Raw genomic sequence first — 19,759 nt, forward strand, 5'->3', positions numbered from 1 at the left:
ACGGGACAGGCAGAGGGCGAGGCCACGGCGCAATCACCACAAGAAGGAGGAGGAGCAATCAGGGAGTTTCCCTGGAAGCAGTGGCACAGGGGCAATAGCGCCCTCTGGAGTCCTTACATGTAAGTGTGGGATGGAAAGAGGGGAGAGAGAAGGGCGATCTGCATTTGAGCTGGGAGGCCTGCACCTACAGGGGCACAGACGACTGGGACCATGAGACTCTGCCTGGAGACCACCATCCCTCGGGGGCCAAGGGGACACTATGCAGTATTCAGCTCAGCCTCCATGGAGGTGATAACAGAGCCAAGTGGGGTAAGGGAAGGATTCAGGCAAAGAGGCAGGGGATCTCAGTTGCCCAAAGCTGGAGTGGCAGCCACACGTCTCCCCATTCCCAGGACACATGCCTCATCGCCCTACACCCACAGCCCCAGGAGAGGAATGCTGCTCCAGCTCCGGGCTCATAGTCCAGCTCTACTGTGGCTGCTACTCTCCCCACCCCTGAGCCCCCAATTCCAAGTTTCCAGGGAAGAGACCCCAATTGGCCCAACTTTGACTTACCTGCTGTGGCCTGGGGGTGGGCTCTGGGCTGGGGTGGGCAAACACGCTAGAGAGGTCCCCTGTAAACATGTCAGGGGGCACAAGAGAAAAGGCACAACAGGAACTCCACCAAGACTGAGCCAGGCAAAGACAGATGCAGGAGACCAGGGCACACAGGGACACAGGCCTTCAGTTGCCCTCTGTGGGCAGCAAGTGAAGAGCAGTGGAGGCAACAGAGGCAGGCTTTACAGATTGCCTTCAGGCCCCAGTATGCACCGCCTGCTCTTCACATAATTCAACTTCAACCATTTGGCCCTGTGGCCAGGGCAGGATTCTGGCTTCATTAAATGGCTCTCACCTAAGAGGGCCCAAAATGGGAGTGGGCGAGGGCAGGTCTCCTGGTGAGTCCCTAGGGGGTCAGGAGGAGGGACAGAGGTAGACCTCTGCTCCCCAGGCACCCATCTGGTCCTCATCCCTTCCAGACCTTTTCCCAAGCTGTTCCCTCTGCTCAGGCTGTCCTGGCCACAGCTCTGCCTGACCCAGTCCATCAAGGCTGGCTCAAATGCCACCTCCTCCAGGAAGCCTGCTCTGAACCCACATGCCATCCTTCTGGCTTCTGCACACTTGGATAATTTGCTTGAGCCCATGTCATCCTAACAGTGGTCTACCACTCAGCAAGGTATAATACTGAGCAAGGTGTGTGGAATGGTGACTCCAGCGAGCTTCCTGGGTTGTCACCACACCTAGCTCAGGCCTCAAGGCAGGCCTGGCTGAGCTGACACATGGGGGGGGGGGGGGGGCTCTCCCAGGCTTCCCCGCAGCCCAGCCGCACTCCTCTCTCCCCACCTTGAGTGTCCTGGAGGTGCCTACCCTGTGAGGAAGGGGACAGGGACAGGGGTAAAGAAACGGCCTTTGACCCTCAGGGCCCAGAAGCCAGGGCTGGAAGCCTGGCTGCAGCTGGAAGCCTTTTAAGTGCTTAGTGGGAGCAGCTGACATGGGCGAGGGCTTAAAACCCCAGGAGAGTACCGGTAGGTGCTGGTGTGCAGGTGAGTGCTGGAGGTCTCTCCTTCCTACCCGCTCATCTACCATGTGGCCTTTCCTCAGCCGTGCTCTCTTCCCACCCCCCACCGAGGCCTGGCTCCAGAGGGCTTCTTCAGACCCTGAGGCCCAGGGCTGGGGGGCCTGCAGCTGGACCGAGAAGACCCCTCTGGGGTCAGGGTGTGGGGACAGGAAGGAGGAGGAGGAGCCCTGGGAAGCAGAGGACACTGAGGAGGATAAGAAAGATGCCGGCTTCCCTCTGTCTCTACTGGAGAGTGAGGACATGAGCGAGTGTCCGGTACCTAACCAGGTAACAGCCTCGTGGATCCCAGTGGTGGAGCATTGGGCAGAGGCTGGCCAGAGAATTCAGGGCCCCTGTGCCTGGGGGTGGGCGGAGGGACAGGAAACAAATTGCTGAGCTTTGACCTTGGAGGTGAGAGAGCCACTGTCCCCTGCCTGGAAGAGGGTACTGTGGATGCCCACCCCTGCACAGGCTGGAGGGGCCTTTGTGTTGGGGAAGTATTACAGGGACTTCTCTGTAGCCCCAGTCCACATGACCTTCCCATTCCCCTTGGAGAAGTCCCCAGCACGTCCCTGAGGACAGGAGGGGTCAGGTTAGCCCCCCTCTGCCCTCCCTCAAGAGGAGCCTAGGAATGTCCTTCCTTGGGGCTCAGCGTGGGGCTGCGTGCTGACAGGAGCTGGAGGCCATCAAACTGAAGCTGTGGGCCATGGAGCAGGCCGAGCGGCCAGAGCTACCCAGGGCGCAGGGCCACGCAGGAAAAGAGGAGGGCGCGGGGGCCATACTGGCCCGGCAGCTGCTGAGTCCAAAGACAGGTAGGAGCCAGCAGGCCCCCTTCCCTGGGCTGGTGGGCCCCTGAGTCCTCGGACACACGGCTCTGAGCCGTTAGTCTTCCTCCGTAAATCAGGATAGGCTGCCAGCTGCTGTTGGGAAAGGGCTGGCTCACAGGGAGCATTGGCCGGGCAGGCAGCTGTAAGTCCTTCTAGAATAGGCCCAAGGGGTGACCTCTTCCTCCAGGAGTGAGGAATGAGCCACAAACGTGAGATACCTACCCTTAGCAGCTGCTGAGAGCCCCCAGTCCAAAGCAAGCCCCCCACCCCTCACCTCCTGAGGCTGCTCTCTCTGCAGACTGCCCCTGGCCTGGGACTCCTGTGGAAAAGGTGGAAGTGGACCACAGATCCATCTATGTGGGCAACGTGAGTGCAGAAGGAAGATGGGGTCCCTTCAGGGGGCACCCTGGGTCTGCTGCCTCCTCCTGGCTATGAGGATTAAAGGAAGGGACATGAATGGGGGGCAAACTCAAAGCCACAGAGGCCAGAGGAGAGAAGCAGGAGGGTGGGGTCTGAAGAGGTAGGACGGGACCTCGGGCCTGTGTCAGCAAGCGTTCTGATTTCCCAACGTGAGCTAGGAGCCAGGAGTAACACACGACATCTCCTAGTTGGTCAATCTTTGGCAACGAATCCCACTTGAAAAAGCCACACACTCTCTGCACAGGCCACATAAACATGGGGGCGGGGGTCCCCTAACACGTGGGGGTGTTCATGTTCATCTCAGTCTCCAGTCCACCCCCAGCAGGGGTGGAATCAGAAGACTCCACTACCACCCACACACTGGGGTCCAGCCAACCTCTACTAAGAAAGCATGGTACAGGAGGCCCCGGGAAGTTGAGGCCTCTGCAGGAGCCCCCCAACACCAGGGCCATGCCTGTGTCAGGTGGACTACGGGGGCACCGCTGAGGAGCTGGAGGCTTACTTCAACCATTGCGGGGAGGTGCAGCGTGTCACCATCCTGTGCGACAAGTTCTCCGGACACCCCAAAGGGTTAGTGCAGGGCCGAGGGGAAGGGTCCCCTCAGGGGAGGGGACCGGTGCCCCAGAGTACTGTCCGTCATGGGCAGCCTGGGCTGGGCCCTTACCAGTCCCTGCCCCACCCCAGCTATGCCTACATAGAGTTTGCCACTGAGAGCTCAGCCCAGGCTGCTGTGGATCTGGATGAGAGCATCTTCCGAGGCCGGGTCATCAAGGTGCGTGTCCCTGTGAGTCACCAGGGCACCTCTAGGTGGGGCACTGTGGGGTGTGGGCTCTGTTCTGAGCTTCTCTATATTAACCCATTAATCCCTGAGATGCCAGGAAATGTGTGGCCCTGAGGAGGCTCCCCTCCCAAGGTGGCCCCCACCCCATGTAGAGGGAGATGTTGGTTCATCAGAGGCATATTACAAGACCAAAGATGTGGCTGGACAGTTTAGGCCTAAGTGGGGATCTTGAGAAGGTCCAGAACAAGGTTAGGGTCTGATGCCTCGAGAGCCTGGTGGGCTCTAGGGACTGAGCACACCTGACTGTAAGCCTCCAGCAAAGAAACCCAGGAAGCCTTCCTGGAGGTGGCTTTTGCCCTGGGCTCTACCCTAGGGAGGGGATTTAGGCTGCATGGGGGAGGAGGATGGGAGAACAGGAGTCTTGGGCCTCTTGGCCTTTGGTTTCAGGTGCTGCCCAAAAGGACCAACTTACCAGGGATCAGCTCCACGGACAGAGGGGGCCTGCGGGGACACCCAGGTGCCAGGGGAGCACCCTTCCCCCACAGCAGTCTCCAGGGCAGGGCCCACTTCAGACCACGAGGGCGGAACAGGTGAGTGCAGATGGGAAGGGCGCAGCCCTGGGTGGGCACTCATCTCCCATTCTCTCTTTGCACAGGGGATGTGGCAGAGTCTCACCATCGTATTCACCATACTGAAAGAAGGGCTGGATCCGGAACATACAGCTGTGCTCCACATGGGACCATTTACTCCAAGGGGGCGGGTCTGGAGTGCTGTGGGGTCATACGGCATGGTGGACAGGAGAGCATGACGCCAGAGGAGAAATTCAGGGCCAGTGGAAAGTGCCCCCACATCTGTAAGAACCACTCCTCCCCTCTTCACTCGGACAAGAGGATGGCCCTCCAGGGCCTCGCACAATGGCCCAGACCCCACGGCTAAAACCATGTCACGAAGCAGGGTACAGGTGTGGGCCTGGCAGGAGAGTGCTACTTGGGGCTTTGGAGGGCACTAGGCAAAGCTTCAGGCAGGTGAGGCCCAAGCAGTGCTGCTTCAGCTCGGGGTTGGCATACTCGGGGTTCATTGACTAACTCCTTTTAAAGAAAAATAGAAATGTGTGTTTTAATGGTAAAGCATAAATTATTAAATTTGAATATTTTTTAAAAGCACGTGACAATAGACCTCCCTTTATTTGTCTCTCTTGGACATGCGTTCATTCTGTCTTTCTCAGGAGCAGACTCTACAGAGAAAGGAGGGTGATGGGATGTGGCTGTGGGGCCGAGACTCGCTTCTACCTCATTTCACAGCTAACAACCAGCGGGCAGTGTTAGGGCTTGTGTGGCAGTGTCACCACTGGCTCTGTGCTACAGAGAACTAGAGGCTAATGGTATCTTCACCTAGGTCTGCTGGCCTTCAGGGCACATGCTTCCCCCACAGCAAGTGACTCAGACACCTGCCTCCGTATGTCCTCACCTGTGAGGCACTGTGGTGTGAGCCACTGCAGGAGGACGGGCACCTGTGCCCCGGGCAAAGGCTTGGCCTCCTCAGAAGTTCAGGAAGCAGAGGGGAGTTTTCCATACTGGGTACTCTGACTGCCGTCCTCTCCGAAGCAGGCACACCTGGCTTTCTCCCTGAAGATGCAGTATGTAGTCTATCCCCTAACTGCACTCAGAGCTGGGAAAGAAGCCTGGGGCGAAGTGCGAACACACTGTGTTCTAGTGTTAAATAACTACTAATGAACCCTCCCTGCACTTTTCTAAAGGAACTCTGCCTTGTTTGATTATTGGTTCCATAAGCTTCTAACAGAGCTGCTCTGTGCTTCAATTTACAGGTGGGTTGGTGGCCACCCAGTTAGCCCACACGTGGGTTGGTCCCTGTCTCTGTCCCTGGTCCCCCTTCTCCAGCACCTGCGACGACAGCATTCTCTGGGGAAGATGGGCCACCTGTTTGCGCTCTACCCACATACATCTTTGACTTCCTCCCGCAGGCCAGGTTCACACTCCCCTTGTGACCTGGTTGGCTCTTATAATAGGGTGAATGATGGCCCTCCCCAAAATATGTCCACATCCTAATCTCCAGGAGCTGTGAATGGGGCCTTATTTGGAAAAGGGTCTTTGCAGATGTGATTAAGTTGGAATGAGATCATCCTGGATCATCTGAGTGGGCCCTCAATCAAATGACACGCACTGGATCTGTGAGACACCGACACACAGAGAAGATGATGTGGAAACAGAGATGAAGGCAGAGTTTGGGGTGACGTGTCTACAAGCTAAGGAGCCCTGGCAGCCACCAGAAGCTGGGAAGAGGCCTGGAATGGATCCTCCCTCAGAACCTCCAGGAGCCTGCTCTGCTGTCCCTGGATTCCTGATTCTGGCCTCCAGAACTGTGAGCGACTCAACTTCTGCTGTTTTAAGCCCCTCCTTCCTAGTGAAAAGGCGGGTAGAAGCGCTGTTAGGGAAGCTTGCCAAGGCCACCCAGCAGCTCAGTGCAGAGCCAGGCTTGGCCGTGGGGTCTCTGTGCGTGGTCAGGACCATGAGCAAGGGGGCTGCAGGAGAGGCATGCCACCAGGTGTAGTTCCCTGAGCTGCAGGTTATATAGCACCAGTCAGATGCCGCCAGCTCCTACCTGCTCAACACCTTAGGCTGTTCCCCTCCTCAGTAAGGGGAGTTGTGTGTTGGTCTTGATGGACTCATTGTGCATGCTGGCTTTTCTGTAAGGTCCCACTGCGTCTTCTTCCCCAAGTAGTTCCTTTTGGGAAGCATTTTCTTGATCCCTTCTGTGTGGCCACTTCAAGGAGAGACTGGACCCAGGACTCCCTCCTTTCCCGTGGATTTCAGACCTGAGCAGGCTAAAGTGGAGGGAGGATGGAAAGCACTCCTGGCTGTGGCCACCACATGGGTTGGCGAGGGCTCCAAGTGGCTGTGCCCGGAGAAGGCTGGGCATGGCTCGCTTTGACCCCGTCTGGTCTGGGGCAGGAGAGGGAGAGGTGCTGATGCCCAAGGGAAGACTGAACTGCTGGTGGTGAACTTAAGCAGGAGAAATCACCCAGAACAACAGCCAAGGGCTGACTAGGTGCAGCACCCAAGGGGCTCAGTCCTGGAGTGGCAAGGAACAGGCAGGCAGGTAGCCCTCAATGAGGCCAGCCTCATGTACAGAGATGCAAAAAGATAACCTGAAACTGCTGACAGTTCTGACAGAACAAAGGCTAGCAGATTACTTGTAATCCTTTATTTCCTCCGGCTGAAAATGGGAGGCTACCTAACAATGTGTGTGAAAACTCCCTAATGTAGAAAAAGCATTTATGGTTTGGTCCAGCTATACCTACAGAAAAACCCAAGTAGCAATGACTTCCACAAGATAGAAGTTTATTTTTCTCACATTAAAAAATTGCTGAACACAAATAGTTTAGGGCTGGTATGACAGCAAAGACCCAGGCTCCTGCTAGCTTTTTGCTCCCCGTCCTTAGTGGATAAATCATATCCTCATGTTCTCAACATGGCTGTCTGAGCTCCAGCCATCACATCCAAGTTCCAGGCAAGAAGAAGGAAAAAGATGAAAAGAGTACTCCACCTGCCACCTGAATCCAATGGATGTTGGGAGTCCCAACTTGCAGTCCCTACTTAATTTGCAGTCACTACTCAGGCAGCAGAGATCACTACTAAAACCTCGACCATGGACTGCAGGGAAGAAATCCTGTGTGAGAGCAGCCTATGGCCCACTAGCATCGCAACCAACACCTGTTGGTTGGTACTTCTCAGCCCTACTCTAGGTTTTCCAATTCCACCTGCACTTGTGTTTTTAACACCCTCCTGATTATTTTTTTACTTTTGTAATTTAAAAAATTAATCCTGTGCTTGTTAGAAGGGAAGGACATCCAAAGGGATGCAGAGTAGAGTTCATCTCCCAATTCTAGCCCCAGGCTGACTGATGCTACAGCCTTCCCCACTCCCCAGAGGGAACTGAGCCACTTTCCTCCTGGTCAGAGACCCGCTCCCCAGCGTTTGAGGGAGACAGGGGCACTCACGACTGTCATGGGGCACCAGCCTGAAAACAATGCAGAGCAGACTGCAGGTGGGGCTCGGGCCCAGCAGGTCCTTGGCACCTCTCCCACCTCATGGGCCATGTTCCCAAATGACAAAGGGTACTAGAACCTGGGCTGCCTGACCCCAAAAGGGGCCGTCACCTCATTCATGTCAACTATTAGGACTGTCCTCTGGACTTGGCTCAGCAGGCTTCCAGAGAAGCAAAATGCAAACAGAATGATTACATCAGCTCTTCATATGTAAGCCCCACCCCGCCCCAACCACCCAGGCAGCTTGGGGCAGCAGGGGACTCAGCTCCTAACCCCATCTGGCCCTCTGGCCATTAGAAACTCCCTGCACTGACAGGTGGAAGAGGACTCATTCATGCTCACAAAGCAAGCAGCCACAGATGAGACGCTGCAGTCACACGAGGTGTCCTAGATCTCGTGAGGGCTGCCACCCAAGGCTGGGACAAGTACAGATGCCGGGCCGGATGCAAGACAAGAGGACTTATCCCTGTAGAGGAAGGTGTGCGGGCTATCCCTTGTGGCCCTCTAGGCACAGGAGGCACTACACCCCACCCCACCTGGGCAGCCACTGGAGGGCACAGTAGGAGTAGCTGGTGGAGCAGAGGCCAGCACATGAGTCCCGCTGGGGCCTCGTCAGCTACTCATGGCTGCAGCCTCTCCAGGGCCCCTCGCGCTGTGGGCTCCCGCCACCCTGCTCGCCCTGCCCCTTTGTGCCTAGTGGGCACAGTGGCTCCCAACTGTCTAGTCCCTGACCTCTGCCCCAGTCCCTGAAGTCTTGCGTTAAACTCTGTAGTTAAACCCTCTGGTGACAAAGAAAGAAAACGCCAAATCTGATGTCACAGACCTTTAGTAGACATGCACCAAACCAGGCCTTGCAGCATGTCTGTGACACTCAGGAAAAGACAAATGATAATAAATACACGTCTACACAACACGGCTATATACAAAATGCTTCTCTTCAATCCACAGGCAGCAGTGTTCTTGCTCAACAGACTTGTATCATCATAGACGTCACCATGCTGTCGAAGGCCCTGCAAACAGAAACAGACCGATGCAGAGCAGACGTGGCCCTCTACCCGTTGCCCGCAGACAGGCTCTGTAGCACTGCCTGTCTCCAAGGACGCCCCAGGCATCAGTCTCCAACATCCAGGTAAGCAAACTCGGCTGAGAGGCCAGGATGTGTGTCCTGCCACACCCAGCAATTAGAATCTAGGTCTCCTGCCTCCTGGGTCCCTGCAGTTTCCCGAGGTCCTGCCCACTAGACCCAACCTTGCCCTGGCGGGGTCTCCAGGCAGAGGTGGAGGAGCTGCAGTGTGGGCACTGCAGGGCTTTGGTACCGTGAGAACAGTGGCTGTCCCTGCCATGGAGACAAGGGGTTCTGCATAATGCTGCCAGCTTCTCCCCTCTGGAACCCAGGATGACCCAAAGCAGTGTCACAGCTGAGAGAAGGCACCATGGGAAGGGCCTGGCTCCGGTCAGTGCAGTAACCTTTCCCCTGCCGGCTACCAGGAGCCTTTGGGAAACGTGTCTAGAAATGTCGGGAATTCCCAGGAGCAGACTTGGGGTGTGTGCACATGAATGCTTCTTTATGAAGCATCTTCATGACATTCCGATGTTGACTATTTATTTTGAAGACTATCTGAAGACATCTGCGAGTCCAATTTCCTCACCATCCAAGTTCAACATCAAAGACAGAATCAGGCAGGGACAGGAGGCCGTCCTGCCAGGTTCCTGTCCATGTGCCTGGGCCCTCACTGGGCCCTCACCCTAGTACCTGCTGGGCGCACCTGGGAAACCAAATGGGCAGCCTCTGCCCCACACCCTGCCCCCCAACCCTTCTATATGTTGGAAATCTGTGCAAGAGTTTGTTTGATAAAACAGGGTTCTGCTCCTTCAGAATTGCTGCCTTAGGGGAACAGTGTTCATTGCTTACAAAGACCTTGCCTCCCTTTCAGAATCATTGCCTTTCAGCAAGCAGGGCCTCCAAAGGTGGCAGACCCAAGAGCAGCTGCCCACCTGGACTGAATGCAGTCCCCCGGGTTGTAGAAGGGGTTGCACATCACATCCGTGTAGGAGTTGTGTAGCTTCCGGAACATCTGAAACAAGAACCAACATTTTTAATTCACATGTACACATAGCCAACCAGGTGGGGTGGTGTGGAGAGCTTCCTGTGCCCAGAGCAGAGCTAGAGGGGCACAAGATTTATGGCTTCTATAATCATTTCAAAACAAGTGAAAATGGGGAAACAGGCCCAGGCACAGGTCGCAGACACCCTGCACTTACACTGCGAATCTCGTTGTCTCGAAGTGCTGTGTTAGAGGAATCCACCACCATGACAAACTTCACCTTGGAGTTAGTCACATAGCCGTATCTGCACAACTGGTTAAAGAACATGCTGTCAACACAGGGACTCGGCGGCAGCATGAAACACGGCCTCGCTGTGGCGAGTGTGTGAGCGGAGGGCCATCTGTGCACATCCCCTGGCTCCAAAGCTGCTTTGGAGAAACATGACCACCTTTCATCACAGGAAGTGCCTCAAGCTGGGCCCATCCAGCAATGCCAGACCATTCAGACCACGTTGGGTGTGACTGGACATTTCCTTGGGGCAGCTTCTGGTGTTTACTGGAGGAGCAAAGGGCAGGTGGCTAAACCCCATCCTGATTCAAACGCCAGGGCTGCCCTGGCCAGGCCCTGGGGCCCCTTGCCCTCTTTAAGAATCAATGCCTAGCCTGAGAGCATTAACTACAAAACCAGAGGTTTCACAAATATGACCAATCCTGCCAGTGGTATCAACACCTCTACAGGCCACTTCACCTGTAGAAGTAGAACAGCAGCTCCCGGGCAAAAAAACACATCTGAGATCTTGCTCCCAGCATATGTTGTCAGTTTGGCTCAAATAAGCTCTCATAAAAATTCTCTACAGGTTTGGACAAGCCACATTACTGCTTGTGGGAACATCACTGAACTCCATGGATTTCAAGCCATTTGTCCCAAGGGGGTGGTCAAGGTTTGAGTGACTTGGGCTGAGCCTGATAAGGAAATGAGTGAACCAATGCTCCCTTGCTCAGCGTGGATGGCCCTACTGAGAAAGGACTCCCTGCAGCAGTGAAGCAGAAGCTTCACCCGTTTTCTACAAACCAGACGCGGGACATGTGTAGACTGTCACAATTCTCCATGCAATTCAAGACTGGATTTTCCCACATCCTCCTAATTAAAGGAAAAAAGTACGTAAGGTCTTAATTAGCTTCAAGCTGCCCTAACTCCCCCCACGGCTAAAAGCCCTCACCTTTTTTTCTTTCCAAGTGTTGGTACTGTGGATGGGGAAAAAAAGCATTCTATGGCAAGTAACCTCCATTCCATGGAAAGTAACAGGGTGATCTGATCATAAACACCTAACTGGGCAGGTCACGGTGGGTAGTCACACACTCCAGGCATATAACTTTTTAGTAAGAGGTTTATCTCTGCTTTAAGCAAGCCCTGTCCATCGTTTCTATGCATTAGGTTAACACGCCTTTGGAACAACCACCCTCAAGAGAGCCCATATTCTTAACTGTCCTGTAATCCAATCCCCGCTTTGCTTTCCCCCCACCTCCACGTAATCTTCCTTACATTCCCCACTTAATGTTAAATGCATAAAAGAAGCTGCAAAACTGTTATTCTCTTGAGCATTTGCGATCTTGCTCCTGGCATATGTTGTCAGTTTGGTTCAAATAAACTCTTATAAAAATTCTCTGCACGTTTGGGCGTTTCTTACGTTGACAGCACAAAATGCCTTTCAGGGTTATCTGATCCCACAGTACTTGGCACAACTGTAGGCAGAATCCCCTGGGGGGAGAGGGCCTCTGACAGGCCCCCACTGGGTGTGAAGGATACACCTTGTAGTCCTCTGTGGGGTACAGCAGACCCAGGTAGAGCTCCCTCTGGTCCACCAGGGCCTTCCCCATCGCAGAGACCTTCTCGTCCACCACATCCAGGGACGTGTGTACCATGTAGTGGAACTTCAGCTCGTTCTCCATGGGGACGCTGCGGATGTAAAGAGGGTAATTCTGCAAGAAAGGGTGACAGCAACTGAAGTGATGAGAATCCACCCTGTGTGCGCCAACTCTGAGTAAGAGGCCTCAGAGCTAACTAGCCATGGGAACATGCTCTCCTCTAAAACCAACAGCCCCCTCCACCAGACTGCTGCCTTCAGAGGACCCAATCTAATCTGAGGAAGTTGACACATTGTCTGCAAAGGGGCATCACCAGGGTGGGCAGAAAAAAGATGGCTCAGAAAAATGGGTTTGAGCACAGCCTGACAACTAACTCTGTCACCTGGACAGGTCACTCACCTTGTGTGTGGGGCACAGTCCCAGCACATGCTCTCCTCTGGCCCAATAATACTGCTTGTTTCCTGACCCACCACCCCCTATAATCTCTTCACTTTAGCAGAGGCACTGACATGTCCTCTCACTAAATCCTGCAAGGCATGGCTCACACCTCCCTGCATCTCAGCAGATCCATTCCTAACCATCCTAACCCTGGAGTTAGTTAACAGCATCTTCCTGGGGCTCCCACATGTCACAATTTACTGCTTCTGTCCTGTTCCTGGCGCTTCACAGATATAGTGAACACTACACTGTCCCTACCCTAATGGGGCTAACTAACATCTGATGATGGAGACAGCAAAACTGCCCATAAAGAATGTGTTGGCACATAGTGCTAAGAGGGAGGCACTCAGGAGCTTCCAAGCATGGATGCTTCATGAGCCTGGTCTTATAAAAGACAGAAAGGGCACCCAGGCTTTGTGTCATAGGAGTATGCGGACGGCCACTCAGTCTCAGGATTCAGATACAGCTTTCTACAGGAAATAAAATCTATGGTGGCCAACAAAGGGGATGGGAGAGGGGGAGAGGGCTTCCAGGTGCAAAGGCCGAAGGGGAGCTGGCACGTAATTCCGTTGGGTTGGAGTGGAGGAAGTTAATGGTATAGGGAAAGGGGATGAGGCGACCACGTTATTCCGACTTATCCTTAAGCAATGAAACGGAACTGGAGAGATTTTAGGCAGGGGGATGATACAATCTAGTTTGTCGTTAAAGCAGCATTTTGACTACTGCGTGTGCTGCGTCGCTAGTCCGGGTGGGCGATGGCTTGGCCCACGGGAGTGCACGGTGCGGCAGGATGGAGAAGTGAGCAGCTGACTCGGGAGCAAGGCAGGAAAGGAGGTCCTGGCCTGTGGGGCCCCGGCGTTGACGCCCCCGCAGATACACAGGAGGGTGTGGGCGGCGCCTCCCGGAACTGCCCTGACCCTCTCGGATCCTCGAAGCCTGTGCGTTCATCCCTCCGGGGTCCTAGGGGCAGGGAAGCGGGGAGGCGGAGAGCGAGGACGAACGCCAGAGCAGAGCAGGGCCGACCGCCCACCCGCGTACGCACCTCCTTGGCGATCACCGCCACGCACACCGCCATCTTGGGAGGCCCGGCCAGCTGCGTCACGTGACCCCCACCCGTCACGCAGCCACCGGGGGCCCCGCCCCTTCTGTCATTCAGCCAACCTGGCCCCGCCCTTCCTATCATTCGCGGGCCTGGCCCCGCCCCGCCGCCGGGCCGGAAAGGCAGTCGTCCTGTTCCCGCTGCAGGCCGGGACTCGGCGGCGCCCGGCGGGTTGCCATGGCGCCGGTTGATGCGGCAATGAGGTGGCGGCTGCTACTGGTGCTAAGTGCATTGGGGCTGGGGGCCACAGGCGTCCCACAGCCCCCCAACATCCTGCTCCTGCTCATGGACGACGTGAGTGCGGGCCGGGCTCTTGGGGAGCGCTGCGCTCGAGGTGGCGGGTGGGGGCGACCGTGGGTGGAGGAAGCCCGTGGGGGTTGGATTGTGAGTGGGGGGAGACTTGTGCAAGGAGGGCCGTGGGAGCGTTCAGCTGACGTGAGGGTAGCGCCTGACCCTGACGGCTGCAGCCTCACAGAGGGGTTAAGCTGAAGCAAGGTAGTCGTGTCCAGGCCGGGAAAAGACCCCTCCTGCACTGTCCCCTTTCTTGTCCCTCGAGCTCTGGAAGGATAGAGGGGCAGCCCAGACCAGCAGCGGCCCTGGCCTGGGGAAGTCCAGCTCCCTGGCACGGCCTGCTCACTCCTGCCCTCCCACCCAGTGCCCAGGGTATCCAGGCACGGAAGGGGGTGCCAAGCTGACCAATATCCAGTCCCTGCCTGCCTAGAAAGTCGCTTTCCCCTGCCTTTGGTTTACTGCACCTGCCTTGCTCAAGGGCTGCCCCTATCCACTTGGGCAGGATGCTCCTGCCCTCTTAAGAATTCTGGCCAAATGTCAGGTCTTTAACTGAAGCAGAAGGAATATCTCCTGTCAGGTCTGTGTGCAGCCCAGGCCCACTGTCACATCATCACACTGGTGGTCCAGCCCTGTGAAGATTAGAACTGAGCCGTTCACTTGTTTCTCTGCAGCCTTGTCCCTTGTGCTCCTTTCCTGAGGAAGCCAGGAGGGAAATGGAGATTCTGAAATTAGCTAATGTGAGGTGTGGGGGCAAAGTGGGGATGCAGACATACCTGGGTTCTGGATTCAAGGATCTTACTCCCCTCCGATCCAGGGGAAGTTATGGAAGCTCTTTGGGCCTCACCTCCTCCCCATCCAGCTCTCCTCATAGTGATGGAAGGACTGAGGCAGGGCAGATGGCAGGCCGTGGTGCTCGGTACTGTCAGGTCCAGTGACATGACAAAAGTCAGTGACCTGTATAGAGCTCCTAAAACTCTGGGAGGGAAAGGGGTGTCTGTGGTGTGCTCATGAGGCAACTGGTGGCTGGAGCCCTGGAAAGTTTCGGGACGGGGGTCCCCAGAAGGCCAAGATGTGAATAGAAGGTTGAAACTTTCATCCCAGCCCCTGACCTCAGGAGGGGAGAGGGGCTGGAGTTTGAGTTCCATCACCATCGAGTCAATGATTTTATCCATCATGCCTGTGTCACAAGACCTCCGTAAAAAAACCCTAAACAATGGAGGTGCTGCATGGAGGTGCTGGGAGAGCAGGGGGGAGGGCTGCGAGCTCCTTGCCCCTTATCCGTGCCTTGCTCTAGGCGCTTCTTCCATCTGCTGTTCCTGAGTTGTATCCTTCATAATGAACTGGTAATAGTAAATACAGCACTTCCCTGAGTACTGTGAGCCATCCTAGCAAATCATAGAACTTGAGCAAGTTGGTCAGAAGTACGGGTGGCCCGGGAGTTATGGCTAGCTGAAGGGGGGCCATCTTGTGGGACTGAGCCCTTGACCTGTGGGATTTGAGGCTAGCTCCAGGTATATAGTGGAAGAACTGACCCGAATTGTTGGACTCACAGCTGTTGACCGGAGAGTTGGAGAAGGGGCTGGTGTGGAAACATCCCCACATTTGGTGCCAGAAGTGAGTAAATATAGATCAGAGTTCCCCAAAAGGCCAGCAGAGATATCACAGGAACCATTGGACCAAGGCCAGGAGCCTCGTGTGGCTGTTAGACGGTCCTGGCGGGCGGGAATTGAGAGCTGCTGTGTGTGTAAAATACACTCGGATTTTGAAGACTTAATACGAGAAAAAGAATGTAAAACAATCTCATTTAGTCATTTTTTTATTGTTAAAATAAGGATTTTTTATATAAAAAATTAACAACATTCAGATGACCCTGCAAAGATCATAGAAACCCAGCCATAATTCCACCACCCAGAGATAACCCTGGACATGCTTCTTTTTAGTCTCATAGACTTGCTCACACAGTGACTGTTTCAAAAGCAGACTCTGCAGCCCCTTCACCGGCCCCATTCTGATGACCAGTCGGGAAACTACTTCTTAGTGAATATGTCAGTCTTGGAAATGCTTGCTTCCTGTTTCAATACTCAGTCTTCTCCAAACTGGAGTCCCGGTCAAGGCTCGTTCAAGCAGTTTCTTGGGTGGCAAGCCTCCAGCTGAGTGCTTTTTCGGGTTTCTGCCCCTTCCCCTTCTCTCCAGGGTGGCAGTGGGTGTGTGAAGCAAGTCATGAGCCCTCCTGGCCATGCACTGAAGGTTTGTTGAAATGATAATATTTTTGGACATACATACAGGCATACCTTGGAGACATTGCAGACCTGGTTCCAGACCACTGCAATAGAGCGAGTATCGCAATAAAACGAGTTGTGATCTTTTTGCTGGTGGAGGATCTTGTCTTCAGTTTGTAAAAACGCACCACCTGTGAAGCACAATGAAGCAAAGTGCAATAAAACAAGCTATGCCTGTACGTGTTAGGTTAAATCAAATAATTTAGCCCTCATTCATCTATTTCTTTTTGCCTGTTTAATGGGGCTACTAGAAAATGTACTTACACAGGTGGCTCCTGTGTATTTCTGTTGGAAGTGTCATTTTAGGCCCTGGAGGTTCTGAGTGGTGGAGCATGACCAGTGCTGGGAGTGTTTTTACTCAAGGGGCGCTGACGTGGGGTGCGGCAGCAGGAACCGAAACTGCGGCCAGGAGCCCCAGTGCCAGGCCCCTCCAGTGCAGCTTCCTTCTTGTGGCTTTCGGGTTCTCTGGCGGCTGAAACTAAGGAAGTCTGGAAGAGCTTTGTCCTGGTCAGCGAACGGGGATAAGTTAGGACTTTGGGGTGGCAAATAACAGAAAATGCATTCGACGTGACTTAAGCAAAAAGGGGAAACCCAGTTCTCCTGACTAGACAGGCTAGGGCTGTAGTGGCTTCAGGTGGCAGGATCCAGAGGCCCCCTTGCTCTGTGTCCTGACCTGCCCTTACAGTCGGCAAGCCCAGTGGGAGGGTGCGCTGAAGATTCAGTCCACACCCCTGAGCCAGGCTTACTGGTTGGGGAGGGGTCTGGCCAATGCCCCGCCCCACCAGAGGACCAGTCGGGGAGCAGGATGGGGCATTTGTGGCAGAGTGTGCAGACCCTTTCGTCCAGGGTGGCAACTGGTGAGGGTAGGGATGGTGTCTCCCTCCTTATTCCCCGGTGTGTCCTCAGACCCAGGGCTGGCCCTGGTAGACATGCGCTGCATGAGTTTAGAAGATGTTGAGAACCATTTCGTCAGTGGAGCTGATTCAGTTATGTTCTCCAAGGCTGATGGGGCTGGGGAGACAGAGCTCCCTCCCCGGGCATACCAGCCTCACTGGGCCCAAGACCACTCCCAAGGGCCCTAGCGCTCTCTGTGTCAGGGTCCCTTATTTGTAAAACAGGACTAAGAAGAACTGCCCTGACCAAGGAAGTTTAAAAGTGAGCTGCACAGAGGCCAGCTCCAGTGTGACCACAGTGGGCCCATCAAGTGGGCGCCCCCAACCTGAGCCCCCAGAGCCAGTCAGCAGACCCTGCAAGTCTTTCAATGTGTGTGTGTCTATAAGAATCCCTCGTAGCCAGCAGTGAGTGATGCTTACGTTGCTCCACAGTCTTGAGATTCTAAGTGAAGGCAAGGTCAAGGGTGGGAAGACCGTAATCCCTGGGGCCCAGTGGCTTTTGCCTTCTGTGAGTGTGGGCAGTCACGTAGGAGAGGGAAAAAGATACTAAATCTGATGTGTGAGATGATGATTTCCTTTAACCCCTAATAGCTCTGCAAAATAGATGTTAATATTCCTATTTTTGTAGCTAAGAAAGCTAATCAACAGGTAATAATAGAATGGTCTTGAGCAGACAAGCAACACAGTGGACCAGTGATTGCTGGCCTCAGAAAGGCCCACCTGTAAGCAGCCTGGCCCTTTGGTCAGCATCTGGGACGTGGGATTTAGAGAGTGTCCCACCATTGCCCAATAAGAGGGGCTCCCTACACCTACATTGTTTATGCAAACATTGTGATTGATGTTGCACACCTGCCTTCCTCATGGGAGGCTAGAACTGTGGTGGGTGGCAGGCAAAGGGTGCTATGTGACCAGCCCTTTGGTCTCTCTCTGCTCCTCTGACCTGGAACATGCTCTGCTTAGTGGGCCCTCTGCTGAGCAGCCCACTGGTACCTGTGAGGACAAATCCACACTCGGGGCAGGGCAGGGTGAGGGCAGGAGCCTGGGAGCTTTCTCCAGGCCAGGCTTCAAGAAAGTTGTGCCATCTCAGCCTGCACTGGGGCTCCTGCTAGGTCAGCAGATGCTTCTGAGGATGCTCTCCTGCCCCTCCCTCCTGCCCCCAACTTAGACATGTAGCCCTGTCCCTGGACATGCAAACTTCATGCGGGCCTTGGCAGACTGAGGCACGTTGTCCCTTCTCGACCCACGAGCACCCTACCTTCCTTTCTTCTGTCAGCCACACCTCTCTCCAGGCCCTTTTTTCATTCCAGCTCCTATCGTCACTGCATGGAAAAGCCATTTCAGTGACTTCAAAATAAACCATCTCCAAAGGAATCCAAAGCGGAAAGGGCCAAACCTAGGACCCTATGGCCAGAAGGGCCTTTGAGAGCAGACTACACGGTCCAAAGGCAAAAGCCCTAAGTGGGCTCTCGGACCCCCTTGTGTCTCAACCAGCCTAAAGCTGGGAGACAAGAACAAGGGGAGAAGGCAGTGCCTGGGAGAAGCGTGGAGGCTGAATCTCACCAGAAGCAGTGTCACCCTCCTGGGCTCACACTTATGGGGAGGGTGGCTGTATAAACTGTCTTGCAGAGAAGAGAGGAGGGGCATTAATAATTACAGATAATAGGGACGGCGGATGGCTCAGTTGGTTAGAGCGTGAGCTCTTAAAAACAAGGTTGCCAGTTCGATTCCCACATGGGCCAGTGAGCTGCGCCCTCCACAACTAGATTGAAGACAGTGAGCTGCCACTGAGCTTCCAGAGGGGCAGCTGGATGGCTCAGTTGGTTAGAGTGTGAGCTCTGAACAATAAGGTTGCCGGTTCAATTCCCACATGGGATGGTGGGCTGCGCCCCCTGCGACTAAAGGTTGAAAACAGCAACTGGACTTGGAGCTGAGCTGCGCTCTCCACAACTAGACTGAAGGACAACGACTTGGAGCTGATGGGCCCTGGAGAAACACACTGGTCCCCAATATTCCCCAATTAAAAATTTTAAAAATTTTATTAAAAAGAATAATGTTTAAAATAATAATAATAATAACAGACCATAGACCTAAATGAGACTGTCCTGGGCCTACAGCCACCCACATATGGCCCAGAGTTGCCAGATCTCTTCGTGATCAACAGGCCCAACTGAAACGTCTACAGAAGCAACCCAGCATCTTTGGAGTTTTCCAGGTCAGCGCATGCTGACCAGGCGGGCACTTTCATACAGGCCTGAGACTTCTTGTTGGCTGACTCACCAGAGCCCAGTGAGTCACAAGGGCTCTAAGGGGCTCCTGGAGAAGCAGGAACTGCCAGGGTCCTACCAGGTCTCAGCAGAAAACCGGGTACCTGCACTTTTCTGTGCTAACCGCTCTGTTGAGATGTACTTCACCGCACATGCAGTTCACGCAGCTAAAGTGTACAGTTCAGCGGTTTCTAGTATAGTCACAGCAATGTGCAGCCGTCACCATAGTCAGCTTTAGACCATTCTCATCACCCCAAAAAGAAGTCCCATTATCACAGTCACTGCCTGTTCTCCTCCCTCAGCCCCTGGCAACTAGCAGTCTGCTTTCTGTCTCTGTGGATTTGCCTGTTCTGGACATTTCGTAAAAATGGAATCAAACAACGTTTGTCCTTTTGTGACTGGCTTCTCTCGTGTAACATCATGTGTTTGAGGCTCATCCACGTTGTAGCGTGTGTCGATACTTCCCTCCTTTTTGTTTTAATAGTTATCTTAACAGTAATCAGAATTTTTTTTTAAACTTTTTTATTTTAAGCATGTTTTTCCAGGACCCTTCAGCTCCAAGTCAAGTAGTTGTTTCAATCTAGTTGTGGAGGGCGCAGCTCACAGTAGCCCATGTGGGGATCGAACTAGCAGCCTTGTTGTTAAGAGCACCGCACTCTAACCAACTGAGCCAACCAGCCACCCAATACTTCACTCCTTTTTATGGCTGAGTAATATTCCAGTGTGTGTGGATGGACACATTGTCACCTGGACACTTGGTTGTCTGCACATTTTGGTAACTGGGAATAGCATTGCTGTGGATATCGTGTGCACAGTCTCATGTGGACGTCTGTTTTAGACTCTGATGGGGAGACACCCATGAGTGGAATCATTAGGTCAGGTGGTCATCTCAGGTT

The 19,759-nt window shown here is 54.1% G+C and overlaps 3 protein-coding genes across 5 annotated transcripts in view; 2 read left to right on the forward strand and 1 right to left on the reverse strand.

Annotated features, from left to right (window-relative positions):
• The first annotated feature begins 144 nt into the window (after positions 1-144).
• On the forward strand, positions 145-4,785 carry PABPN1L (PABPN1 like, cytoplasmic). Of its 3 annotated transcripts, XM_088800197.1 has the most exons (8): positions 145-1,562; positions 1,639-1,882; positions 2,268-2,406; positions 2,720-2,787; positions 3,305-3,411; positions 3,526-3,613; positions 4,070-4,139; positions 4,278-4,785. In XM_088800197.1, the coding sequence occupies exons 2-8, from the start codon at positions 1,856-1,858 to the stop codon at positions 4,556-4,558; spliced, it is 780 nt and encodes a 259-aa protein (XP_088656323.1). In that variant the 5' UTR covers positions 145-1,562; positions 1,639-1,855; the 3' UTR covers positions 4,559-4,785. The 3 variants fall into 3 exon arrangements, with proteins under 3 accessions (XP_088656323.1, XP_074172001.2, XP_074172002.2); XM_074315900.2 differs by having other exon boundaries at positions 145-1,882; XM_074315901.2 differs by having other exon boundaries at positions 148-1,882; positions 4,070-4,212; positions 4,278-4,460.
• A 3,713-nt stretch (positions 4,786-8,498) lies between these two features.
• On the reverse strand, positions 8,499-13,126 carry TRAPPC2L (trafficking protein particle complex subunit 2L). Its single transcript, XM_019742748.3, has 5 exons — positions 13,080-13,126; positions 11,541-11,713; positions 9,951-10,038; positions 9,684-9,763; positions 8,499-8,698 (listed from the first exon to the last, which is right to left on the reverse strand). The coding sequence occupies exons 1-5, from the start codon at positions 13,110-13,112 to the stop codon at positions 8,653-8,655; spliced, it is 420 nt and encodes a 139-aa protein (XP_019598307.1). The 5' UTR covers positions 13,113-13,126; the 3' UTR covers positions 8,499-8,652.
• Positions 13,127-13,215: 89 nt separating this feature from the next.
• GALNS (galactosamine (N-acetyl)-6-sulfatase) overlaps positions 13,216-19,759 on the forward strand; it is a 30,360-nt gene continuing 23,816 nt past the window's right edge. Inside the window, exon 1 of the mRNA XM_019742720.3 lies at positions 13,216-13,430. Within this exon, the coding sequence (XP_019598279.3) occupies positions 13,314-13,430 (117 nt within the window). The 5' untranslated portion in view covers positions 13,216-13,313. The remainder of the gene's footprint in view (positions 13,431-19,759) is intronic.

The sequence above is a fragment of the Rhinolophus sinicus genome, chromosome 8 (genome assembly GCF_057876585.1).
Source record: "Rhinolophus sinicus isolate RSI-liver-muscle chromosome 8, RSI-T2T, whole genome shotgun sequence".
In the NCBI taxonomy this organism is placed as follows: Eukaryota; Metazoa; Chordata; class Mammalia; order Chiroptera; family Rhinolophidae; genus Rhinolophus; species Rhinolophus sinicus.